The 22,873-nt window shown below is 52.2% G+C and overlaps 1 protein-coding gene across 1 annotated transcript; it reads right to left on the reverse strand.

The window, feature by feature from the left end:
- Positions 1-790: 790 nt before the first annotated feature.
- Positions 791-20,354, reverse strand: LOC140402254 (uromodulin-like). The gene is made up of 7 exons (XM_072489884.1): positions 20,255-20,354; positions 19,955-20,114; positions 14,791-14,867; positions 14,521-14,685; positions 10,646-10,744; positions 4,523-4,605; positions 791-2,059 (listed from the first exon to the last, which is right to left on the reverse strand). The coding sequence occupies exons 1-7, from the start codon at positions 20,352-20,354 to the stop codon at positions 1,994-1,996; spliced, it is 750 nt and encodes a 249-aa protein (XP_072345985.1). The 3' UTR covers positions 791-1,993.
- Positions 20,355-22,873: the final 2,519 nt, after the last annotated feature.

Consider the following 22,873-nt stretch of genomic DNA (forward strand, 5'->3'; position numbering starts at 1 on the left):
CCCGTCGTGATGGGTGGGGTTACTGGGTTATGGGGATAGGGTGGGGTGTTGACCTTGGGCGGGGTGCTCTTTCCAAGAGCTGGTGCAGACTCGATGGGCAGAATGGCCTCCTTCTGCACTGTAAATTCTATGACACCCTGGGAGGGAAATTTGCTGCAGCTCTTCGGGGGGTTTAAACTAATTTGTCAGGGGGCTGGGAAAACGAGCTGTAGTCCAGAAGCCAGTGTTGAGAGTAGTGAGGTTCTGAGGAGGGTATCAAGGTCGCAGGAGTGTACCAGCAGACAGAAAGGTGTGTCGACTTCAATGCAAGGAGCATCCGGAATAAGGTAGGTGAACATGTTTTAACATTTTATCATTTAAATAATAATCCTACCAAAATGGATAACCTCACATTTGTTAACATTGTATTCCACCTGCCAGACACTAGCCCATTCACTTAGCCTATCCAAATCCCTCTGCAGACTTCCAGTATCCTCTGCACGTTTTGCTTTACCACTTATCTTAGTGTTGTCTGCAAACTTGGACACATTGCCCTTGGTCCCCAACTCCAAATCATCTATGTAAATTGTGAACAGTTGTGGGCCCAACACTAATCCCTGAGGGACACCACTAGCTACTGATTGCCAACCAGAGAAACACCCATTAATCCCCACTCTTTGCTTTCTATTAATTAACCAATCCTCTATCCATGCTACTACTTTCCCCTTAATGCCATGCATCTTTATCTTGTGCAGCAACCTTTTGTGTGGCACCATCTGTACATTGCTCCAACAGAAACACCTTTCACACCTTGTGGTCAAGAATTTATAGATTTATTGAGCACACACTTCATGCAATAACATTGAAACACCCGCTAAACCGATCAGCCCACATGTGATGGTGAGGGATTCGAACATCTTACACTTCTCAGCTTAATATTCAGTGAAACAAACTCCCCACAATCCCAATCCTCAGGACAGTCGACTGCTTCATTCGAGACCTTTCTGACCACAGGTTTGTGGCTGTGAAAGTCCATTAATGGGAAGCTCACAGACCTGATTGTGTAATAGAAACAAGAGACAAACCAGTGAGCTGTAAATGCTGAGGCGGTCAGGCAGTAACTGTGGAGAGAATCCCAGTTACTGTTTCAGGGTCAGGAGCCAAAGCATTGCGCTCAAACAGGAATCTGGGGTTTTCTCCACAGCCGCTGCCTGACTGGCTGAGAGTTCAGTGTCTGCAGGAGTTTTCCCGGATATTAGTCCTAATCACGGCTCGCTCACACGAGCAGGTTCCCAGCTTCACGCTGCACAGTTGTGACCAACAGGACATTTCCACCGGGTCTATTGGTTGACATGAGTGAAGGTGGGAACACATTGCTCTCTGCTCCATCAGGAATATCGCTCCTCCAGATAAGGAGGATCTGATTGGACCCACCACATATCGGAAAAGCTGATTCCCTCCCTTGTTTAATAGGCTCCTGGGATCAGTTATCAAATATTTCACTTTGATTAACAGAATGTGTTCCTGTGAAGGAAACAAGAATCCTGGATTTAATTCTGTCCCAACAACACCATTGTCGAGGAACCCTGAGGGAAAGGATGATCTCTACCCAGAGGTTGTGCTGGGATTCACTGTTGTCTGGACACCCATTCTCGCTGCTGACAAATCTCTGAATTCAGCAACTGGACACAGATCTTTATAAAATCCTCTCATTCAGCAGACGGTTAAAAAGGGTCATTTGGGGTCAGTCTCTGTCCCACAGCCCAGTGGTCAGGAGTTCCAAATGGAGGTTATACTTCCCTATTCCACAAAGCAAAAACTAAAAGCTCCCACATTCCCCAATATGAAGAAGAATCAATCACGATGTAACATTAACACAGCGAGCGATTAACCCTTTGCTCGCTGCTGAACATTGGAAAGCTATTACTGAGCGAAGCTGTGAACACACAGGTCACTAGGTGCTCACTGGTACAATTCATCACCCTCAATCTTCTGGAGCAGCCACAGCCCAGAGCTAATCGTCTCCGACACTCAAATGAAGGTCCAGATCCGGGAATCGATTCCTGAGCGCCAGCTTCAGCTACATCACAGACAGGAGAAATGGTTAATATTGCAGTGAGGGTGGGGGGATTGTGGGGTAGTGTTTGGGGACAAAAAGCCACCTTCACTGCCAATCACTGGCTGGAACGGCACAGGCTGTAAGGAACGGGGCAAATTGCTGCCAATATTTGAAACGGAAAGATCCGAGGGAGAAATGGATTCAGGGACAGACAGTGTGGGAGAGGCTGTGAGAGTAACAGAGAAAGTGGGAGACAGGATGAGGCAGAGAGATAGACTGGAGTGGAAAGAAGGAAGGGATCAGGGGTGAGCTAGCAAGGTGGATACAGAACTGGCTAGGCCATAGAAGGCAGAGAGTAGCAATGGAGGGATGCTTTTCTAATTGGAGGGCTGTGACCAGTGGTGTTCCACAGGGATCAGTGCTGGGACCTTTGCTCTTTGTAGTATATATAAATGATTTGGAGGAAAATGTAACTGGTCTGATTAGTAAGTTTGCAGACGACACAAAGGTTGGTGGAATTGCGGATAGCGATGAGGACTGTCGGAGGATACAGCAGGATTTAGATTGTCTGGAGACTTGGGCGGAGAGATGGCAGATGGAGTTTAATCCGGACAAATGTGAGGTAATGCATTTTGGAAGGTCTAATGCAGGTAGGGAATATACAGTGAATGGTAGAACCCTCAAGACTATTGAAAGTCAAAGAGATCTAGGAGTACAGGTCCACAGGTCATTGAAAGGGGCTACACAGGTGGAGAAGGTAGTCAAGAAGGCATACGGCATGCTTGCCTTCATTGGCCGGGGCATTGAGTATAAGAATTGGCAAGTCATGTTGCAGCTGTATAGAACCTTCGTTCGGCCACACTTGGAGTATAGTGTTCAATTCTGGTCGCCACACTACCAGAAGGATGTGGAGGCTTTAGAGAGGGTGCAGAAGAGATTTACCAGAATGTTGCCTGGTATGGAGGGCATTAGCTGTGAGGAGCGGTTGAATAAACTCGGTTTGTTCTCACTGGAACGAAGGAGGTTGAGGGGAGACCTGATAGAGGTATATAAAATTATGAGGGGCATAGACAGAGTGGATAGTCAGAGGCTTTTCCCCAGGGTAGAGGGGTCAATTACTAGGGGGCATAGGTTTAAGGTGAGAGGGGCAAGGTTTAGAGTAGATGTACGAGGCAAGTTTTTTACGCAGAGGGTAGTGGGTGCCTGGAACTCGCTACTGGAGGAGGTAGTGGAAGCAGGGACGATAGGGACATTTAAGGGGCATCTTGACAAATATATGAATAGGATGGGAATAGAAGGATACGGACCCAGGAAGTGTAGAAGATTGTAGTTTAGTCGGGCAGCATGGTCGGCACGGGCTTGGAGGGCCGAAGGGCCTGTTCCTGTGCTGTACGTTTCTTTGTTCTTTGAGAGAGAGAGCGGGCCAGACAGGAGCAGAGAGAGAGAGAGAAGGTGTTATATTCTTTGTTGTAGCCCCAAAGCGAGAGAATCCGAGGTGACACACGGTGCAAGGGGTTTATTTACAAAATGCTGCCCAGACAGGGCACACTGGTGAACTTCACAAAAGCCCGCAGAGCGCTCCGATTATGTCATTGCGTAACACGTGACATTAACACGTGGGTGGCACGGCGGCACAGTGGTTAGCACTGCCGCATCACAGCACCAGGGACCCGGGTTCAATTCCAGCCTCTGGTGACTGTGTGGAGTTTGCACGTTCTCCCCGTGTCTGCTTGGGATTCCTCCGGGTACTGCGGTGTCCTCCCACAGTCCAAAGATGTGCAGGTTAGATGGGGTTACAGGGCTACGGGGAGAGGGCAGGGGAGTGGGCCGAGATAGGGAGCCCATCCCGAGGCTCGGTGCAGACGTGATGGGCTGAATGGCCTCACTCGGCACTGTCGCGATTCGAGGGATTCCGTTGTTATATTACACCAGCCAATGCTGTTACTCTGATACATAACAGAAAGTAAAAGATGGGCAGATGGAGACAAAGCAAGAGATTGAGAGAGAGAGAGAGAGAAGGTGAGAGAGGGAGAGTGAGAGAGAGAGAGAGAGAGACAGAGGACAGACAGAGAATGATGCAGCAGCAGAGATAGACAGAGAGGAGAGAGAGAGTGAGGGAAAGATGCAGAGACAGAGAATGACAGAGGGAGAGGGGGTGACCCCGGGGTCAGCAGTGCAATGTGGGACTGCTTCACATCTCATTCTGCCCCTTGTTGTGTGATGAGATCAGCCCAATGGGACTGACTGTGACAAAGCCCCTGCTTTAGTTACACTGTCGAGGCTCTGACACCAACACAACAACAGGAGGAGACCACTCAGCCCATCAAACCTGTTCCAGGGGATAGGAGGGCTGCCTGGGTAATATGAGGGTGAGCAGAGGGGGAGTGGAGCTGCTGTATGTGACGTGGAGACTCCTGATCTCTGAATTCAGACAGTGAGAGGCAGGTGTTGGTGTCAATATTTAATCGCAAAACAGTTTCTCACCTCCAGAATGATTTTCTGAATCGATGCAAGATCAAAGTCTCCCATTAATTTGATCACCAGTTTAAACTCTTTGCCGTTAACTCCTAAAGACAACAATCACAGCATGAGAATGTTAAACACACTAATCACAGCTCAGAATGTGTGTGCACAGCAAGAAGTCTGACATCATCAGGTTAAAGTCCAACAGGTCTGTTTGGAGAATGTGTGTGTGAGAGAGAGACAGCAAGATAGAGAGAATGTGTGAGAGAGACAGCAAGATAGAGAGAATGTGTGTGAGAGAGAGAGACAGCAAGATAGAGAGAATGTGTGTGTGTGAGAGAGACAGCAGATAGAGAGAATGTGTGTGGGTGAGAGAGACAGCAGATAGAGAGAATGTGTGTGTGAGAGACAGCAGATAGAGAGAATGTGTGTGTGAGAGAGAGACAGCAAGATAGAGAGAATGTGTGTGAGAGAGAGAGACAGCAAGATAGAGAGAATGTGTGTGTGTGAGAGAGACAGCAGATAGAGAGAATGTGTGTGTGAGAGACAGCAGACAGAGAGAATGTGTGTGTGAGAGAGAGACAGCGAGATAGAGAGAATGTGTGTGAGAGAGAGAGAGACAGCAAGATAGAGAGAATGTGTGTGAGAGAGAGACAGCGAGATAGAGAGAATGTGTGTGAGAGAGACAGCGAGATAGAGAGAATGTGTGTGAGAGAGAGACAGCGAGATAGAGAGAATGTGTGAGAGAGAGAGAGAGACAGCAAGATAGAGAGAATGTGTGTGAGAGAGAGACAGCGAGATAGAGAGAATGTGTGTGAGAGAGAGAGACAGCAAGATAGAGATAATGTGTGTGTGAGAGAGAGACAGCAAGATAGAGAGAATGTGTGTGAGAGAGAGAGACAGCAAGATAGAGAGAATGTGTGTGTGAGAGAGAGAGAGACAGCAAGATAGAGAGAATGTGTGTATGAGAGAGAGACAGCAAGATAGAGAGAATGTGTGTGTGTGAGAGAGAGAGACAGCGAGATAGAGAGAATGTGTGTGAGAGAGAGACAGCAAGAGAGAGAGAATGTGTGTGTGAGAGAGAGACAGCAAGATAGAGATAATGTGTGTGAGAGAGAGAGACAGCAAGATAGAGAGAATGTGAGAGAGAGAGACAGCCAGTTAGAGAGAATGTGTGTGTGAGAGAAGACAGCAAGATAGAGAGAATGTGTGTGTGTGAGAGAGGGACATCAAGATAGAGAGAATGTGTGTGAGAGAGAGACAGCAAGATAGAGAGAATGTGTGTGAGAGAGAGGCAGCAAGATAGAGAGAATGTGTGTGTGATTGAGAGAGTGAGATAGAGAGAATGTGTGTTGAGAGAAAGACACAGCAAGATAGAGAGAGTGTGATTGTGTGAGAGAGAGGGACAGAAGGGGTGAGAGAGAACGTCCTGTGCAAATAACACCAAAATACCCCAAGGAAGCCAACAAACAATTCGGTACAAGGCAAAGCCGCCAGCACTGGGGTCAGTGCACGCACCCCACCCCCAGCCCCCAACTCTACCCCCCCCCCCGACTCCAGCAACAGCCCCACATTGGTGGAGAGGCGCCCGCACGCAGCACAGTCCACCAGGAAAGGACAGGCAGCTCACAGTGAGGAGAGAGACAGAGCGAGAGAACACCCCTCCCCCTCACTCGCCCCGGGAAGGACACCTCAACCCCAGTGCACAGAAGCAGGAGGGCCGCAACTGGCGAGCACCCAGGCGCTAAGCCCAAAGTAAAAAACAGAATAAAAATATAATAACCATGTAATCCCACAACAATAAATTAAAACCAAAACATGCTATGGACAAGCAGTGCACATAGTCTATTGGACCCAAAATGAAAATGGTGGAAAATCTCAGCATGTCTGGCAGCATCTGGAGGGAGAAAAAGAGCCAACGTTTCGAGTCCAATTCCAGCATCCGGTCTCCGGACACCATCCAGTCCAAAACTGCAAAAGTGAGTCCGTTCTCCTCCACTTTCAGCCTGACAGCGGGCCAATCAAAACCGCCCCGTGCTCCACTCCCAGACAGTAAGCCAAAAGGCAGCCAGTGACAAGTACTGGTCCCAGGCGTGGCAACTGCAGGCAGACAAACTCTATCCTCTCTCTCCCCTGCAACCGGGGCATGGAGTGGACTGAAGTTTTATTGTGACTAGTGAGGAACAAAGTGAGCTGTACCCGGTCAGTCTGGCATCTCGTGGAGTCCTTGTCTCCGTCTCCCACTCCCCTAATTCATGCCATCTCACTCCCCTCACTCACTCCATCCCACTCCCCTCACTCACTCCATCCCACTCCCCTCACTCACTCCATCCCACTCCCCTCACTCACTGCAGCCCACTCCCCTCACTCACTCCATCCCACTCCCCTCACTCACTCCATCCCACTCCCCTCCCTCACTCCATCCCACTCCCCTCACTCACTCCATCCCACTCCCCTCACTCACTCCATCCCACTCCCCTCACTCACTCCATCCCACTCCCCTCACTCACTCCATCCCACTCCCCTCACTCACTCCATCCCACTCTCCTCACTCACTTACTCCATCCCACTCCCCTCACTCACTCCATCCCACTCCCCTCACTCACTCCATCCCACTCCCCTCACTCACTCCATCCCACTCTCCTCACTCACTTACTCCATCCCACTCCCCTCACTCACTCACTCCATCCCACTCCCCTCACTCACTCCATCCCACTCCCCTCACTCACTCCATCCCACTCTCCTCACTCACTCCATCCCACTCTCCTCACTCACTCCATCCCACTCCCCTCACTCACTCCATCCCACTCCCCTCACTCACTCCATCCCACTCTCCTCACTCACTCACTCCATCCCACTCCCCTCACTTACTCCATCCCACTCTCCTCACTCACTCCATCCCACTCCCCTCACTCACTCCATCCCACTCCCCTCACTCACTCCATCCCACTCTCCTCACTCACTCTATCCCACTCCCCTCACTCACTCCATCCCACTCCCCTCACTCACTCCATCCCACTCTCCTCACTCACTCACTCCATCCCACTCCCCTCACTTACTCACTCCATCCCACTCCCCTCACTTACTCCATCCCACTCCCCTCACTCACTCCATCCCACTCCCCTCACTCACTCCATCCCACTCCCCTCACTCACTCCATCCCACTCTCCTCACTCACTTACTCCATCCCACTCCCCTCACTCACTCACTCCATCCCACTCCCCTCACTCACTCCATCCCACTCCCCTCACTCACTCCATCCCACTCTCCTCACTCACTCCATCCCACTCTCCTCACTCACTCCATCCCACTCCCCTCACTCACTCCATCCCACTCCCCTCACTCACTCCATCCCACTCTCCTCACTCACTCACTCCATCCCACTCCCCTCACTCACTCCATCCCACTCCCCTCACTCACTCCATCCCACTCTCCTCACTCACTCACTCCATCCCACTCTCCTCACTCACTCACTCCATCCCACTCCCCTCACTTACTCCATCCCACTCCCCTCACTCACTCCATCCCACTCCCCTCACTCACTCCATCCCACTCCCCTCACTCACTCCATCCCACTCCCCTCACTCACACCATCCCACTCTCCTCACTCACTCCATCCCACTCCCCTCACTCACTCCATCCCACTCCCCTCACTCACTCCATCCCACTCCCCTCACTCACTCCATCCCACTCTCCTCACTCACTTACTCCATCCCACTCCCCTCACTCACTCCATCCCACTCCCCTCACTCACTCCATCCCACTCTCCTCACTCACTCCATCCCACTCTCCTCACTCACTCCATCCCACTCCCCTCACTCACTCCATCCCACTCCCCTCACTCACTCCATCCCACTCTCCTCACTCACTCACTCCATCCCACTCCCCTCACTCACTCCATCCCACTCCCCTCACTCACTCCATCCCACACCCCTCACTCACTCCATCCCACTCCCCTCACTCACTGCAGCCCACTCCCCTCACTCACTCCATCCCACTCTCCTCACTCACTCTATCCCACTCCCCTCACTCACTCCATCCCACTCCCCTCACTCACTCCATCCCACTCCCCTCACTCACTCCATCCCACTCTCCTCACTCACTCACTCCATCCCACTCCCCTCACTCACTCCATCCCACTCCCCTCACTCACTGCAGCCCACTCCCCTCACTCACTCCATCCCACTCTCCTCACTCACTCTATCCCACTCCCCTCACTCACTCCATCCCACTCCCCTCACTCACTCCATCCCACTCCCCTCACTCACTCCATCCCACTCCCCTCACTCACTCCATCCCACTCCCCTCACTCACTCCATCCCACTCCCCTCACTCACTCCATCCCACTCCCCTCACTCACTCCATCCCACACCCCTCACTCACTCCATCCCACTCCCCTCACTCACTCCATCCCACACCCCTCACTCACTCCATCCCACTCCCCTCACTCACTCCATCCCACTCCCCTCACTCACTCCATCCCACTCCCCTCACTCACTCCATCCCACTCCCCTCACTCACTCCATCCCACTCTCCTCACTCACTCCATCCCACTCCCCTCACTCACTCTATCCCACTCCCCTCACTCTCTCCATCCCACTCCCCTCACTCACTCCATCCCACTCGCCTCACTCACTCCATCCCACTCCCCTCACTCACTCCATCCCACTCCCCTCACTCACTCCATCCCACTCGCCTCACTCACTCCATCCCACTCCCCTCACTCACTCCATCCCACTCCCCTCACTCACTCCATCCCACTCGCCTCACTCACTCCATCCCACTCCCCTCACTCACTCCATCCCACTCCCCTCACTCACTCCATCCCACTCCCCTCACTCACTCCATCCCACACCCCTCACTCACTCCATCCCACTCCCCTCACTCACTCCATCCCACTCCCCTCACTCACTCCATCCCACTCCCCTCACTCACTCCATCCCACTCCCCTCACTCACTCCATCCCACTCGCCTCACTCACTCCATCCCACTCCCCTCACTCACTCCATCCCACTCCCCTCACTCACTCCATCCCACTCGCCTCACTCACTCCATCCCACTCCCCTCACTCACTCCATCCCACTCCCCTCACTCACTCCATCCCACTCGCCTCACTCACTCCATCCCACTCCCCTCACTCACTCCATCCCACTCCCCTCACTCACTCCATCCCACTCGCCTCACTCACACCATCCCACTCCCCTCACTCACTCCATCCCACTCCCCTCACTCACTCCATCCCACTCCCCTCACTCACTCCATCCCACTCCCCTCACTCACTCCATCCCACTCGCCTCACTCACTCCATCCCACTCCCCTCACTCACACCATCCCACTCCCGTCACTCACTCCATCCCACTCCCCTCACTCACTCCATCCCACTCCCCTCACTCACTCCATCCCACTCCCCTCACTCACTGCAGCCCACTCCCCTCACTCACTCCATCCCACTCCCCTCACTCACTCCATCCCACTCCCCTCACTCACACCATCCCACTCCCCTCACTCACTCCATCCCACTCCCCTCACTCACTCCATCCCACTCCCCTCACTCACTCCATCCCACTCCCCTCACTCACTGCAGCCCACTCCCCTCACTCACTCCTTCACACTCCCCTCACTCACACCATCCCACTCCCCTCACTCACTCCATCCCACTCCCCTCACTCACTCCATCCCACTCCCCTCACTCACTCCATCCCACTCCCCTCACTCACTCCATCCCACTCCCCTCACTCACTCCATCCCACTCCCCTCACTCACTCCATCCCACTCCCCTCACTCACTGCAGCCCACTCCCCTCACTCACTCCTTCACACTCCCCTCACTCACACCATCCCACTCCCCTCACTCACACCATCCCACTCCCCTCACTCACTGCAGCCCACTCCCCTCACTCACTCCTTCACACTCCCCTCACTCACACCATCCCACTCCCCTCACTCACTGCAGCCCACTCCCCTCACTCACTCCTTCACACTCCCCTCACTCACACCATCCCACTCCCCTCACTCACTGCAGCCCACTCCCCTCACTCACACCGTGCAGAGTAATAATTGCCACTCTCTCAGTAGTGGGTTTGACGATTGCTCCGGGAGTTTTCCAGGTGAACTTTGAGTTTAAAATCCCTCCGGATGTTTGTACCTGATGATGATGATGTAGCATTTGGGACAGTCATTGAAGATGCAATGTGTGCCCGAGTGGTCTGCGGTGTGGGTGGGAGAGTTGGAACAACAGCTTCAGCTGGAAATAAGGGACACAAAGAGAGGGAGACTGAGTGAGGACAAAATCACAACATCAAAACAAAATACCAAAGTGCCGGGAATCTGAAGTCATTACAGAAGCTTCTGGAAAGAGCACATCTGACAGCATCTGTGGAGCGAGGACCAGAGAGCCTTGCAGATTGATAAACTGTTTTTGGCCGAGGGACAGCAGCCTACAAGGTTAAGTCTGTTCCACAGACAGTGCCAGACAAGCTGAGTATTGCAGATTCTTCTGTGGGGCTGGTTTAGCACAATTGGACTAAATAGCTGGCTTGCAATGCAGAACAAGGCCAGCAGCACGGGTTCAATTCCGGTGCCGGCCTCCCCGAACAGGCGCCAGAATGTAGCAACGAGGGGCTTTTCAAAGTAACTTAATTGAAGCCTCCTTGTGACAATAAGTGATTATTATCATTATTACCACAATCACCAAACTCCGTTTCAAACCCTTCCAATAATTCAGCAAATGAGAGAGAGGAGGCGGAACAGCCTCCACAATCATACAAATGTGACTCCTACCCAGACTGGTCCCCACACGGACAGTCCACATACTCCTGACCCCATAACAAACCCCTCCCATAACAAACCCCTCCCATAACAAACCCCTCCCATCCCCTCCCATAACAAACCCCTCCCATAACAAACCCCTCCACCCATCAGTAAGCCCCCCACCCTGCACACCAAACCTCGACCCGAACAAGCTCACCTCTGGGGTAGAGGATCCCAAACAGTCACAACTCTGTCAGTTTATCATTTTTTAAAGTTTCCCTCCCTCTCGGCCCGAACTGGCTTCCCCGTATTTTGAATTTGTGCCTCATGGTTCCAGACTCCCAAACCCGGGAAAACAGTTCAGCCACACCCACCCTGAGCCACGCCCACCCTGAGCCACACCCACCCTGAGCCACACCCACCCTGAGCCACACCCACCCTGAGCCACACCCACCCTGAGCCACACCCACCCTGAGCCACGCCCACCCTGAGCCACATCGAGCCTGTCTCTGCATTAAGTATGTTTTAGGTTTCAGTGAGTGTTCATCGGGTCAGAGAGTTTCACAACACAGAAAGAGGCCCTTCAGCCCATCGGGTCAATGCTCACCTTCAAATACCCGTCAATTCCAATCCCATTTCCCAGCACTTGGTCTGTTGTCTTGTTTGCTTTGGCATTTCAAGTGCTAAACGCTACTTAAATGTTGTGAGGGTCCCTCCTCCACCCCCCTTTCAGGCAGCGAGTTCCAGATTCCCACCTCCCTCTGGGTGAAAAAGCTTTTCCGCAAATCCCCTCCATGTCTCCTGCCGCTGGTCTGAAATCTGTGCCCCCTGATTATTGGCCCCTCAACTGAGGAGAGAGGTTTCTTCCTGTCCACCCTTTACATGTCCCTCAAATTGTGTACACCTCACTCCGGTCCCCCTCGGCCTTCTCTGCTCCATGGAAAACCGCAGCCTAACCAGGGGAGCGTGGTAGCACAGTGGTTAGCACTGTTGTTTCACAGCTCCAGGGCCCCAGGTTCGATTCCCGGCTGGGTCACTGTCTGTGCAGAGTCTGCACATTCTCCCCATGGCTGTGTGGGTTTCCTCCGGGTGCTCCGGGTTCCTCCCACAAGTCCCGTAAGATATGCTGTTCGATAATTTGGACATTCTGAATTCTCCCTCTGTGTACCCGAACAGGCGCCGGAATGTGGCGACTGGGGGATTTTCACAATAATTTAATTGCCCTGTTAATCTCAGCCTACTTGTGACAATAAACATTATTGTTATTAGAGCTGGAACGCTCCAACCCAGGAACATCCTGGTGAATCTCCTCTGCACCCTCTCCAATGTAATCACATCCTTCCTATAATGTGGTGACCAGAACCGTACACAGTTTCCCAGCCAGGGTCTAAGCAGTGTTTTATACAGCTCCATCATTACCTCTCTGCTTTTATATTCTATGCCATGGCACGTATCCCATATGCTTCTTAACCACCTTATCTACCTGTCCCGCTGCCTTCAGGGATCTGTGGACATGAACCCGAAGATCCCGCGGGCCCTCTGTGCTTCCTCCTTTCCTGCCGTTCACTGTACATTCCCTTGTCTTGTTCCTCCTCCCAAAATGCATCACCTCACACGTTTCAGGGTAAATTCCACTTGCCGCTGTTCTGGTCCTCTAACCAGCCCGTCTATATCATCCTGAGAGAATACATGTCTGGGTTCTTCAAACTCTCTTTGTAAGACAGACCAGACACCCCACGAAAAAGTCTGGTGAACCTTCGGTAAACTCCAGCAATGGGAATAATATCCTTCCTCGGGTAAGAAGGGGATTTGAGGAAAACAGTTTTACCCAGAGGGTGGTGGTGACGGATCTGGAACACACTGGCTGGGAGGGTGGTGACGGTCTGGAACACACTGGCTGGGAGGGTGGTGACGGTCTGGAACACACTGGCTGGGAGGGTGGTGACGGTCTGGAACACACTGGCTGGGAGGGTGGTGACGGTCTGGAACACACTGGCTGGGAGGGTGGTGACGGTCTGGAACACACTGGCTGGGAGGGTGGTGACGGTCTGGAGCACACTGGCTGGGAGGGTGGTGGAGGCGGTTGCCTCACATCCTGTAAAAAGTACCTGGCTGAGTTCTTGGCACATTGTAACATTCGAGGCTGTGGGACAAGTGCTGGCCAAAGGGATGAGGTGGGCAGGTCAGCTGCTTTTCATGCATCGGTGCAGACTCGATGGGCCGAAGGGCCTCTTCTGCACTGTGTGATTCTGTGATTCTATAAGGAACCACATCGACACAAACCACTCGGGGTTTGGTCTAATCAGAGTTCTATAAATTTGCAGCAAGATTTTGCTGCTCCTGGACTCCAATTCTCTGCTGACAAAGCCTAACATACCATTCACTTCCTAACTGCTCGTTGTAAATGCATGCTGGGTCTCAGTGACTTATTGATGAGGACTCCCAGCTCCCTTTGTACGTTTACACTTTCTAATCTCTCACCATTTGAGAAATAATCTGCACATCTGTCCCTCCCACCAAAGTGATGACCTCACATTTTCGATGTTCTCTTCCATCTCCCATGTTCTTGTCCATTCACTAAATCTGTCCAAATCCCCGTGAAGACTCTTTGTATCTTCCTCACAGCTCACATTCCCACTCACGTTGCTCCTGTCACAATCTTGGAAAGATTACAATTGGTTCCCACGTCCAAATCATTGATCAATAACAGCTGGGGCGGTCCAGAGAGCTGAGCCTTGTGGACCCCACTCGTCAGAGGCTGTCAATGTGAGAGTCACCCCTTTATTCCCACTCTCTGTTTTCTGCTTGTGAACTAATCCTTAATCTTTGCCAACATCTTGTTTAGTTTGTTGACCAAACTCCTGTTGGTAACTTTATCCAAAACTTTCTGAAAATACATAAACTCTTCATGCCCTTTCTCAATTCTGTCAGTAACGTCCCAAAAAACGTCCAATATGTTCATCAAACATCTTCCCCCACATTAACCCATGTCGACTGTGTCCAGTCAGATCCTCATTCTCCAAGTGTCCATTTCTCACATCCTTTGGAATTGATTCGAGCGTTTCCCCTCCGACTGCAGCAAGGTGACTGAGTTGGGAAAGGGTTACAAAGGAGCTGTAACAGTGTCTGATTCAGTTCCCGTCGCTGGAAATTACACTTTGGGTTTCAGTCCCTTACAGCAGGAAGGTCTGATGTAACTTTGTCATTGCTGCTGCTGACCTGGGACATCCCAGAATTACCCATTTACACCATTTAAAACCCCCAATGTACCTGTGCAGTAAGCGAGGTTACAATTTGTTGTCTTCTGCAAGTAATAAACAAAGTAATCGCTGCAGCGTTTGATCTTTATTTCCTGAGTCCAGAGACAGGGATTTCCACTCCAGTGAAAACAAACTCTCCTCGTCACCTCCCCGTCACCCGGAGTGGGATGGGAACCTGAAATGAACAGAGTGAAACAGAGGGAACAGAGTGAAAAGTGTATCCAGTGTGAATACTGTTGGACAGTCAATGTAAATCTGAGATAATAGAGTCTGAAATTACCGTTTAACCAGCCCGGGGCGTTTGTGGAGCAGTGATTGATTGCGACAACAGTCTCAGGAATGATCGATCCACCAGGACTGAAAGAACAATCACACAGTCAGTCGCTGTACTGGGGAAATCAAAATAAAATGAAGCTGGAATTACTCAGCTGGTCAGGCAGCCTGTGTGGAGAGAAACAGAATTAACATTTCTGTTTGTGATGACCCTTCGTCAGGACAGGGGAGTTATCACAACACCAAACATTAACTCTGATTCTCTCCACAGAAGCTGACTGAGCTGCTGAGTATTTCCAGCCTGTTCTGTTTCCATTTCACATTGTATTCAGGAGGACGTGTGTGAAATGTGCAATGAGATAAACTCAGTCAGGGAGGAACTATTACCATGTTTAGCACCCTGGAAAGTGGACATATCCCCTGAAAGAGACAAAATGTATCCCAGGCTGCTGAGGAGAACAAGGGAAGATGTAACAAAGACTCAAAGCAGCTTCACCCATCGACCGTGGCTATAGGGGTGGATCCGGAGATCTGGAGGACTAATCACATTGATAAAACCAGGATGAAGAGACAGGAGCACTAAGGACAGACCACTCCGCCTGATGTCTGTTGTGGGTAAATTACGGAAAATAATTGTGTGAGATGATATCTACCATGGTGAAGAAAGACATAAATTCATCAGAGTCAGGATAGATTTCCTCGGGAATCAAGTTTGACTAATGTGATTGCATTGAGGAAGTTACGTGGAGAGTTGATGAGGGTAATGTGCATGATGTAATTCACATGGGTTTTAGCAGGAGTTTGGACAACATCCAACAAGACAGACAGATCAGGGAATTAGAAGCTGATGAGATGCAGACAAAGTGGTGAACTGGACCCCAACTGGCTCCCTGTCACAACAGGCTTCTGGGTGGTGTTACTGAGATTCACCACGGAGTGAGTGTCCCTCACCACGGAGTGTGTGTCCCTCACCACGGAGTGAGTGTCCCTCACCACGGAGTGTGTGTCCCTCACCACGGAGTGAGTGTCCTTCACCACGGAGTGTGTGTCCCTCACCACGGAGTGTGTGTCCCTCACCACGGAGTGAGTGTCCCTCACCACGGAGTGTGTGTCCCTCACCACGGAGTGAGTGTCCCTCACCACCGAGTGTGTGTCCCTCACCACGGAGTGAGTGTCCCTCACCACGGAGTGAGTGTCCCTCACCACGGAGTGTGTGTCCCTCACCACGGAGTGAGTGTCCCTCACCACGGAGTGTGTGTCCTTCACCACGGAGTGTGTGTCCCTCACCACGGAGTGAGGGTCCCTCACCACGGAGTGTGCGTCCCTCACCACGGAGTGAGTGTCCCTCACCACGGAGTGAGTGTCCCTCACCACGGAGTGAGTGTCCCTCACCACGGAGTGAGTGTCCTTCACCACGGAGTGAGTGTCCCTCACCACGGAGTGAGAGTCCCTCACCACGGAGTGTGCGTCCCTCACCACGGAGTGAGTGTCCCTCACCACGGAGTGAGTGTCCCTCACCACGGAGTGAGTGTCCCTCACCACGGAGTGAGTGTCCTTCACCACGGAGTGAGTGTCCCTCACCACGGAGTGAGCGTCCCTCACCACGGAGTGTGCGTCCCTCACCACGGAGTGTGCGTCCCTCACCACGGAGTGAGTGTCCCTCACCACGGAGTGTGAGTCCCTCACCACGGAGTGTGCGTCCCTCACCACGGAGTGAGTGTCCCTCACCACGGAGTGAGTGTCCCTCACCACGGAGTGAGCGTCCCTCACCACGGAGTGAGCGTCCCTCACCACGGAGTGTGCGTCCCTCACCACGGAGTGTGCGTCCCTCACCACGGAGTGAGCGTCCCTCACCACGGAGTGTGCGTCCCTCACCACGGAGTGAGTGTCCCTCACCACGGAGTGAGTGTCCCTCACCACGGAGTGAGTGTCCCTCACCACGGAGTGTGTGTCCCTCACCACGGAGTGACTGTCCCTCACCACGGAGTGTGTGTCCCTCACCACGGAGTGTGTGTCCCTCACCACGGAGTGTGTGTCCCTCACCACGGAGTGAGTGTCCCTCACCACGGAGTGACTGTCCCTCACCACGGAGTGTGTGTCCCTCACCACGGAGTGTGTGTCCCTCACCACGGAGTGTGTGTCCCTCACCACGGAGTGTGTGTCCCTCACCACGGAGTGAGTGTCCTTCACCACGGAGTGTGTGTCCCTCACCACGGAGTGTGTGTCCTTCACCAAGGAGTGTGTGTCCTTCGCCACGGAGTGAGTGTCCCTCACCACGGAGTGAGTGTCCCTCACCATGGAGAATATGTACTTCACCACGGAGTGAGTGTCCCTCACCACGGAGTGAGTGTCCCTCACCACGGAGTGAGTGTCCCTCACCATGGTGAATATGTACTTCACCATGGTGAATATGTACTTCACCATGGGGTATGCGTCCCTCACCATTCAGTGTGTGTTCTTCACCACGGAGAGTGTCCTGCACCGGTGCCAGAACCAAGATCTTCACGGCAGTCACCATCTCGCTGTGTTGACCTGGTTGTGTCGCGGGGTCGGTCTGATCTCCTCAGACAGAAGCATTCGGACTCTTCAGTCCCGGCTTTCAAACTGAGGAGTGAAGCTGACGTTCCTTCCTGATGTTCCAGATGTTTCCGTTGCAGTCCAGTGACTTGAGGTCTGACCAAGTCCAGAGGCTCCACATCTGACTGGGACTCATCATATTCCTGGCCTCCAGCAATGCTCTGAGAGGAGGCAGCCTGGGCCATCTCTGCCTCTGCCTGGTCAGAGAGACTGAGCTGCTCACCAGGTTGTGACCACACGGCATCTTTAGAACAAGATCCCCCTGAGCTAGGTATCTCTGCGCTGCTGCAGGAGGTGGATGAAAACTATTGCGGCTCTTCAATGACAACATCGGAGACCTCGCTGGTGTCAGAGCTTTCTTAGGTCTGGCTGGGAGCTCCCAGGACTACTCCCCGGTACCGGAGCCATGACTCATGTCAGGTTGGTGATATGGATGATGGTGTTCTGGCTCGTCCCTCGGTTTATTGGTCACCTCACCCTCAGCACAGGGTTGATCGACTTCCTCCCCAATTAGCTCGAGGGTTCCCTCCTTGAAGTTCGCGAGGTCTTTCAGCTTGGACACCCATCCGCTCGTCTGGAATCTCTGTTTTATTGTGAGCCAGCTTGTCCTGCATGGAGACAGGTGGAGAGAGTGTGTGCTGGACGTGTGCCAGGGCGGAAGGTAACAATGCCAGGCAGCTGTGGGTGGTGAGTGGAGGTGGAGGGGTGATGAGGTGATGACAAAGATTGGAAGAGTTGTAAATAGTGAAGAGGATTGTCAGACACGGATTGTGTCTTGGGCAAAGAAAGGGCAGATGGAATTTAATCCGGACAAGTGGCATTTTGGAAGGTCCAATGCATGTAGGAATTACACAGTAAATGGTAGAACTCTTGCGAGTACGGACACGCAGTGGGCGTACATGTCCACCAATCACTGAAAGTGGCAATGCTTGTGGATAAGGTGGTGGTTAAGACGGCAGGTTGGCCTTCATCGGTCGGGGATTGAATATAAAAATTGCCAAGTCATGTTGCAGCTGTACAGGACTTTAGTTGGGCCTCATTTGGAATATTGTGTACAATTCTGGTCGCCACATTACCAGAAGGATATGGATGCTTTAGAGAGGACAGAAGCGGTTTACGAGGGTGTTGCATTGTATTAGTTCCTCGTTAGTATAGTGGTTAGTATCCCTGCCTGTCACGCGGGAGACTGGGGTTCAATTCCCCGACGGGGAGAGTTTGTACCTTACCAAAAAAAAATTGGGAATTATTTTTTATGGGCAGCACGGTAGCCATGTGGATAGCAGAATTGCTTCACAGCTCCAGGGTCCCAGGTTCGATTCCAGCTTGGGTCTCTGTCTGTGCGGAGTCTGCACATCCTCCCCGTGTGTGCGTGGGTTTCCTCCGGGTGCTCCGGTTTCCTCCCACAGTCCAAAGATGTGCAGGTTAGGTGGATTGGCCATGATAAATTACCCTTAGTGTCCAAAATTGCCCTTAGTGTTGGGTGGGGTTACTGGGTTATGGGGATAGGGTGGCGGTGTTGACCTTGGGTAGGGTGCTCTTGCCAAGAGCCGGTGCAGACTCGATGGGCCGAATGGCCTCCTTCTGCACTGTAAATTCTATGATAATCTATGATTGTATGGAGGGCATTAGCTACGAGTCGAGGTGAGACAAACACGGTCTGTTCTCACTGGAACGATGGAAGTTGAGAGGCGACCTGATAGAGGTCTATAAGATTATGAGTGCCATGGACAGAGTGGATAGTCAGATGCTCTTTCTGAGGGTCGGAGAGTCAAGTACTCGGGGACAGAGGTTTAAAGTGCATGGGGAAAAGTTTAGAACTGATGTGCGAGGGAGATGTTTTAAACAAAGGGTGGTAAATATATGGAACTTAATGCCTGGGGGGCGCGGGGGGGCGGGGGGGGGGGGCGGGGGGCGGGGGGGGGGGGGGGGGCGGGGGGGGGGGGGTGGGGGGGGGAGCAGGTACGTTGGTGGCAATCAAGCGGAAACTAGACAAATATATGAATAGGGTGGGAATGGAAGGATACGGACTCCGTAAGTGCAGATGGTTTTAGTTTAGGCAGGTACCAAGGTCAGCGCAGGCTTGGAGGGCCGAAGGGTCTGTTCCTGTGCTGTATTGTCCTTTGTTCTTCGAGATGCAGGGGAGGTGCAGATGTGTGTGGGAGAGGGAGTGGTGCTGGCAGTGAGTGAGCTCATTGTGAGTGTGCGAGTGATGGGAGGAGTGACGTACCCTGGCAGAACGCAAATGGTCACTCACCCTTTTCCGACACTAGGTGCCTGTCCTCCTCAGCAGGCTGTTAGCACTGAGCAGAGCTGTCACCGCTTCCCCTGGTGGGTCAGTGCCACAGCTCGGTGGTCTGCTCCCTGGGAGCGGGTACAGGCCCTCACGCTGCACCTCCACTGTATCTGGGAAAGATCCGCCCTTTATCTCTGTTCTATTTCCCTGGGAATCTCCCATTATTCCCCATGTTTCACTCTGCAGAAACCACATCTTCCCTTTCCCAGTATTCCCTCCCTGCCCCATTGCTCTGAATAACGATCCCACTTTCTCTGCAGTTCCTCTGATGAGTTTAATCGCGTTTTCCCCTGGGTCTTACCTGTTGAATCTGGACCATCCAGCGACAAGACCGTTATCACATTGCAAATCAGCGGAACAGTTTTGATTCAGACACTTTACGCTCCTCCATGGCTGCTCCAGAACTTTGTGATTCACACACGGGTCGACAGATATGGAGACGGCAGCTGAATGACAGCAAGCTGTTTATTGTTAAAATAACGATTAGGAAATATTACACACTGGCTCGGCTGCACTGCAACAAACTCATTTTCAACCAGTGTCTGCTATCAATCCCTGAATTGGAAGCTGGAATCTCTGCTCCTTCTCCAAACCAGTTTACTCCTCATCTCCAGCCCTCCGTCTCTGGGGATCTGTGACCCTGGGGATGGAGCATGTAGAACCCAACACTGTATCTGCAGCTCAACACAAACTGTGGACATCGCAGGTGTTAAGATACCAGACAAGACACGTGGCAGGGGGTGAGGGGTGACATGATCATGGACGGAAAGGGGCCATCTGGAATGGGCTCAGTACAGGGTGGATTTAATGGAGGGAGTTAAATGGGGAGATGATGGATGGTCGAGGGGATTGGAGGCACAGGCCTCCGCTAAGGCTGGTAATATGGAACGTCCGGGGACTGAATAGAACATAGAACGATACAGCGCAGTACAGGCCCTTCGGCCCACGATGTTGCACCGACATGGGAAGTCAAAAAACAAAAGCCATCTAACCTACACTATGCCATTATCATCCATATGCTTATCCAATAAACTTTTAAATGCCCTCAATGTTGGCGAGTTCACTACTGTAGCAGGTAGGGCATTCCAAGGCCTCACTACTCTTTGCGTAAAGAACCTACCTCTGACCTCTGTCCTATATCTATTACCCCTCAGTTTAAGGCTATGTCCCCTCATGCCAGCCATTTCCATCCGCGGGAGAAGGCTCTCACTGTCCACCCTATCTAAACCCCCGATCATTTTGTATGCCTCTATTAAGTCTCCTCTTAACCTTCTTCTCTCCAACGAAAACAACCTCAAGTCCATCAGCCTTTCCTCATAATGGGCCGGTTAAAAGGCCGGGGCTGTTCGCGTACCACAGGAGTTTTTAAGCGGGGTTGGTCTTTCTGCAGGAGATGCACCTCTGTGTGGAGGACTAGGTTAGGTTAAGGAAGGGGTGGGTCTGGCTGGATTTTTGCTCGGGGTTTGATTTGAAATTGAGGGTAATGGCAATTTTAATGAGCAAAAAAATGGGATACGTGTGTGCGAAGGAGGTAAGGAATCTGGGTGGGAGATATGTGAGTGTGAGTGGGGTATTGGAAGGGGCACCAGTGGTGTTGGTAGATGTGTATGCCCCAAATTGGGATGATGTGGGTTTTATGAAGGGGTTGCTGGCAGCAATCCCGGATTTGGACAAGAACCAGTTGTTCATAGGAGGAGATTTCAATTGTATCTTAGAACCAGGGTTGGATAGGCCGAGCCTCAGGTCGGTGGGTGGGGTGTGAATGGCAAGGGCTCGGGGGGTTTATGGAGAGGATGGGTATGGTGGATCCATGGCGTTATCAGAACCCAGGGGGAAGGGAGTATTCCTTCTTCTCACACGTCCACTAGTTTTATTTGAGGATTGATTACTTTGTACTGGGTCGGGAGATTTTGGTCAGAGAGGTCAGAGAATGTGGGGATAGTTATCTCGGAGCATGCGCCCCACTGGCTGGAGAATCGGTTCAGATCAGGACGAGAGCAGAGGCTGGGATGGAGGTTTGACTCGGGGTTGTTGGCGGATGGAGGTTTCTGTGATAAGCTGCCGGCGGTGATTAAGGAGCATGTGGAGTTGAATCAGAATGGGGACGTGTCGACGGCTATTTGTTTAGGAAGCACTGAAGGCAGTGGTCCGGGGGTGAAATTATTTCTTTTAAGGCTCGTGTGGATAGGGAAAGGAGGAAGGAACATGACCGTCTCGTGACCAAGATAGTGGAGGTGGACAGAGAATATTCGAGGGTGCCCACTGTGGAGGGATTGGCGACGAGAAAAAAGTTGCCGGGGCACTTTGACAGGCTGACAACAGGGAGTGCGGTAGGGCAACTGCGGAGGGCAAGAGGGGTTGCAATATGAGTATGGGGAGAAGGTGAGCCGCATGCTGGCGCACCAGCTGCGGAGGCAGACTGCATCCAGGGAAATATTGAAGATGTGGACTTGGGCTGGGGATGTGGTGTCAGAGACAGGTAAGATAAATGAGGCAATTAGGGAGTACAAGCAGGGTCTTTAAGAGGCAGGCCCGGGGAGAGAGAGGGGGAACTGGGCGGTGTCAGGACAAGCTGGAATTTCCCTAACTGGAGGAAGCAAAGAGGCAGGCGTTGGAGGAGCCCTGGGCTGAGGGACGTGCAGGATAGGTATCAGGGGTATGAAGGTCGGGGAAGACCCCAGGGCCGGATGGGTACCCGGCAGAATTTTATCAGGAATTTGCGACAGACCTGGCACCACATCTGTTGGGGCATTTGATGAAGCACTGGAGAAGGGGGAGTTGCCGGAGGACGGATGACGCAGGCAGTAATCAAACTAACCCAATAAAAGGAAGGACCCGGTGGGGATGTGCGTCGTATCGGCCCATATCACTATTGAACACGGATGTGAAAGTATTGGGTAAGTTGTTGGCGGGGAGGGTGGAGGAGTGTGTCCCGGGGTGGTGTTAGAAGATGAAACAGGCTTTGTGAGGGGGCAGGCAGCTCGCGAGTAATATAAGACGGCTGTTGAATGTGGTGATGAATCCGTCACGGGCTCTGGTACCAGAGGTGGTGGTGTCCATGGACGCGAAGAAGGCATTTGATCAGGTGGAGTGGCAGTACTTGTGAGGTTTTGGGAAGGTTTGGGTTTGGGCCGGAAATTTGTGGCCTGTGTACCGTTGCTGTATGTGGCACCAAGGGCGAGGATGAATGATATGAGCTCACGAAGCTTTGACTTACACA

Source organism: Scyliorhinus torazame, chromosome 25 (genome assembly GCF_047496885.1).
Source record: "Scyliorhinus torazame isolate Kashiwa2021f chromosome 25, sScyTor2.1, whole genome shotgun sequence".
In the NCBI taxonomy this organism is placed as follows: domain Eukaryota; kingdom Metazoa; phylum Chordata; class Chondrichthyes; order Carcharhiniformes; family Scyliorhinidae; genus Scyliorhinus; species Scyliorhinus torazame.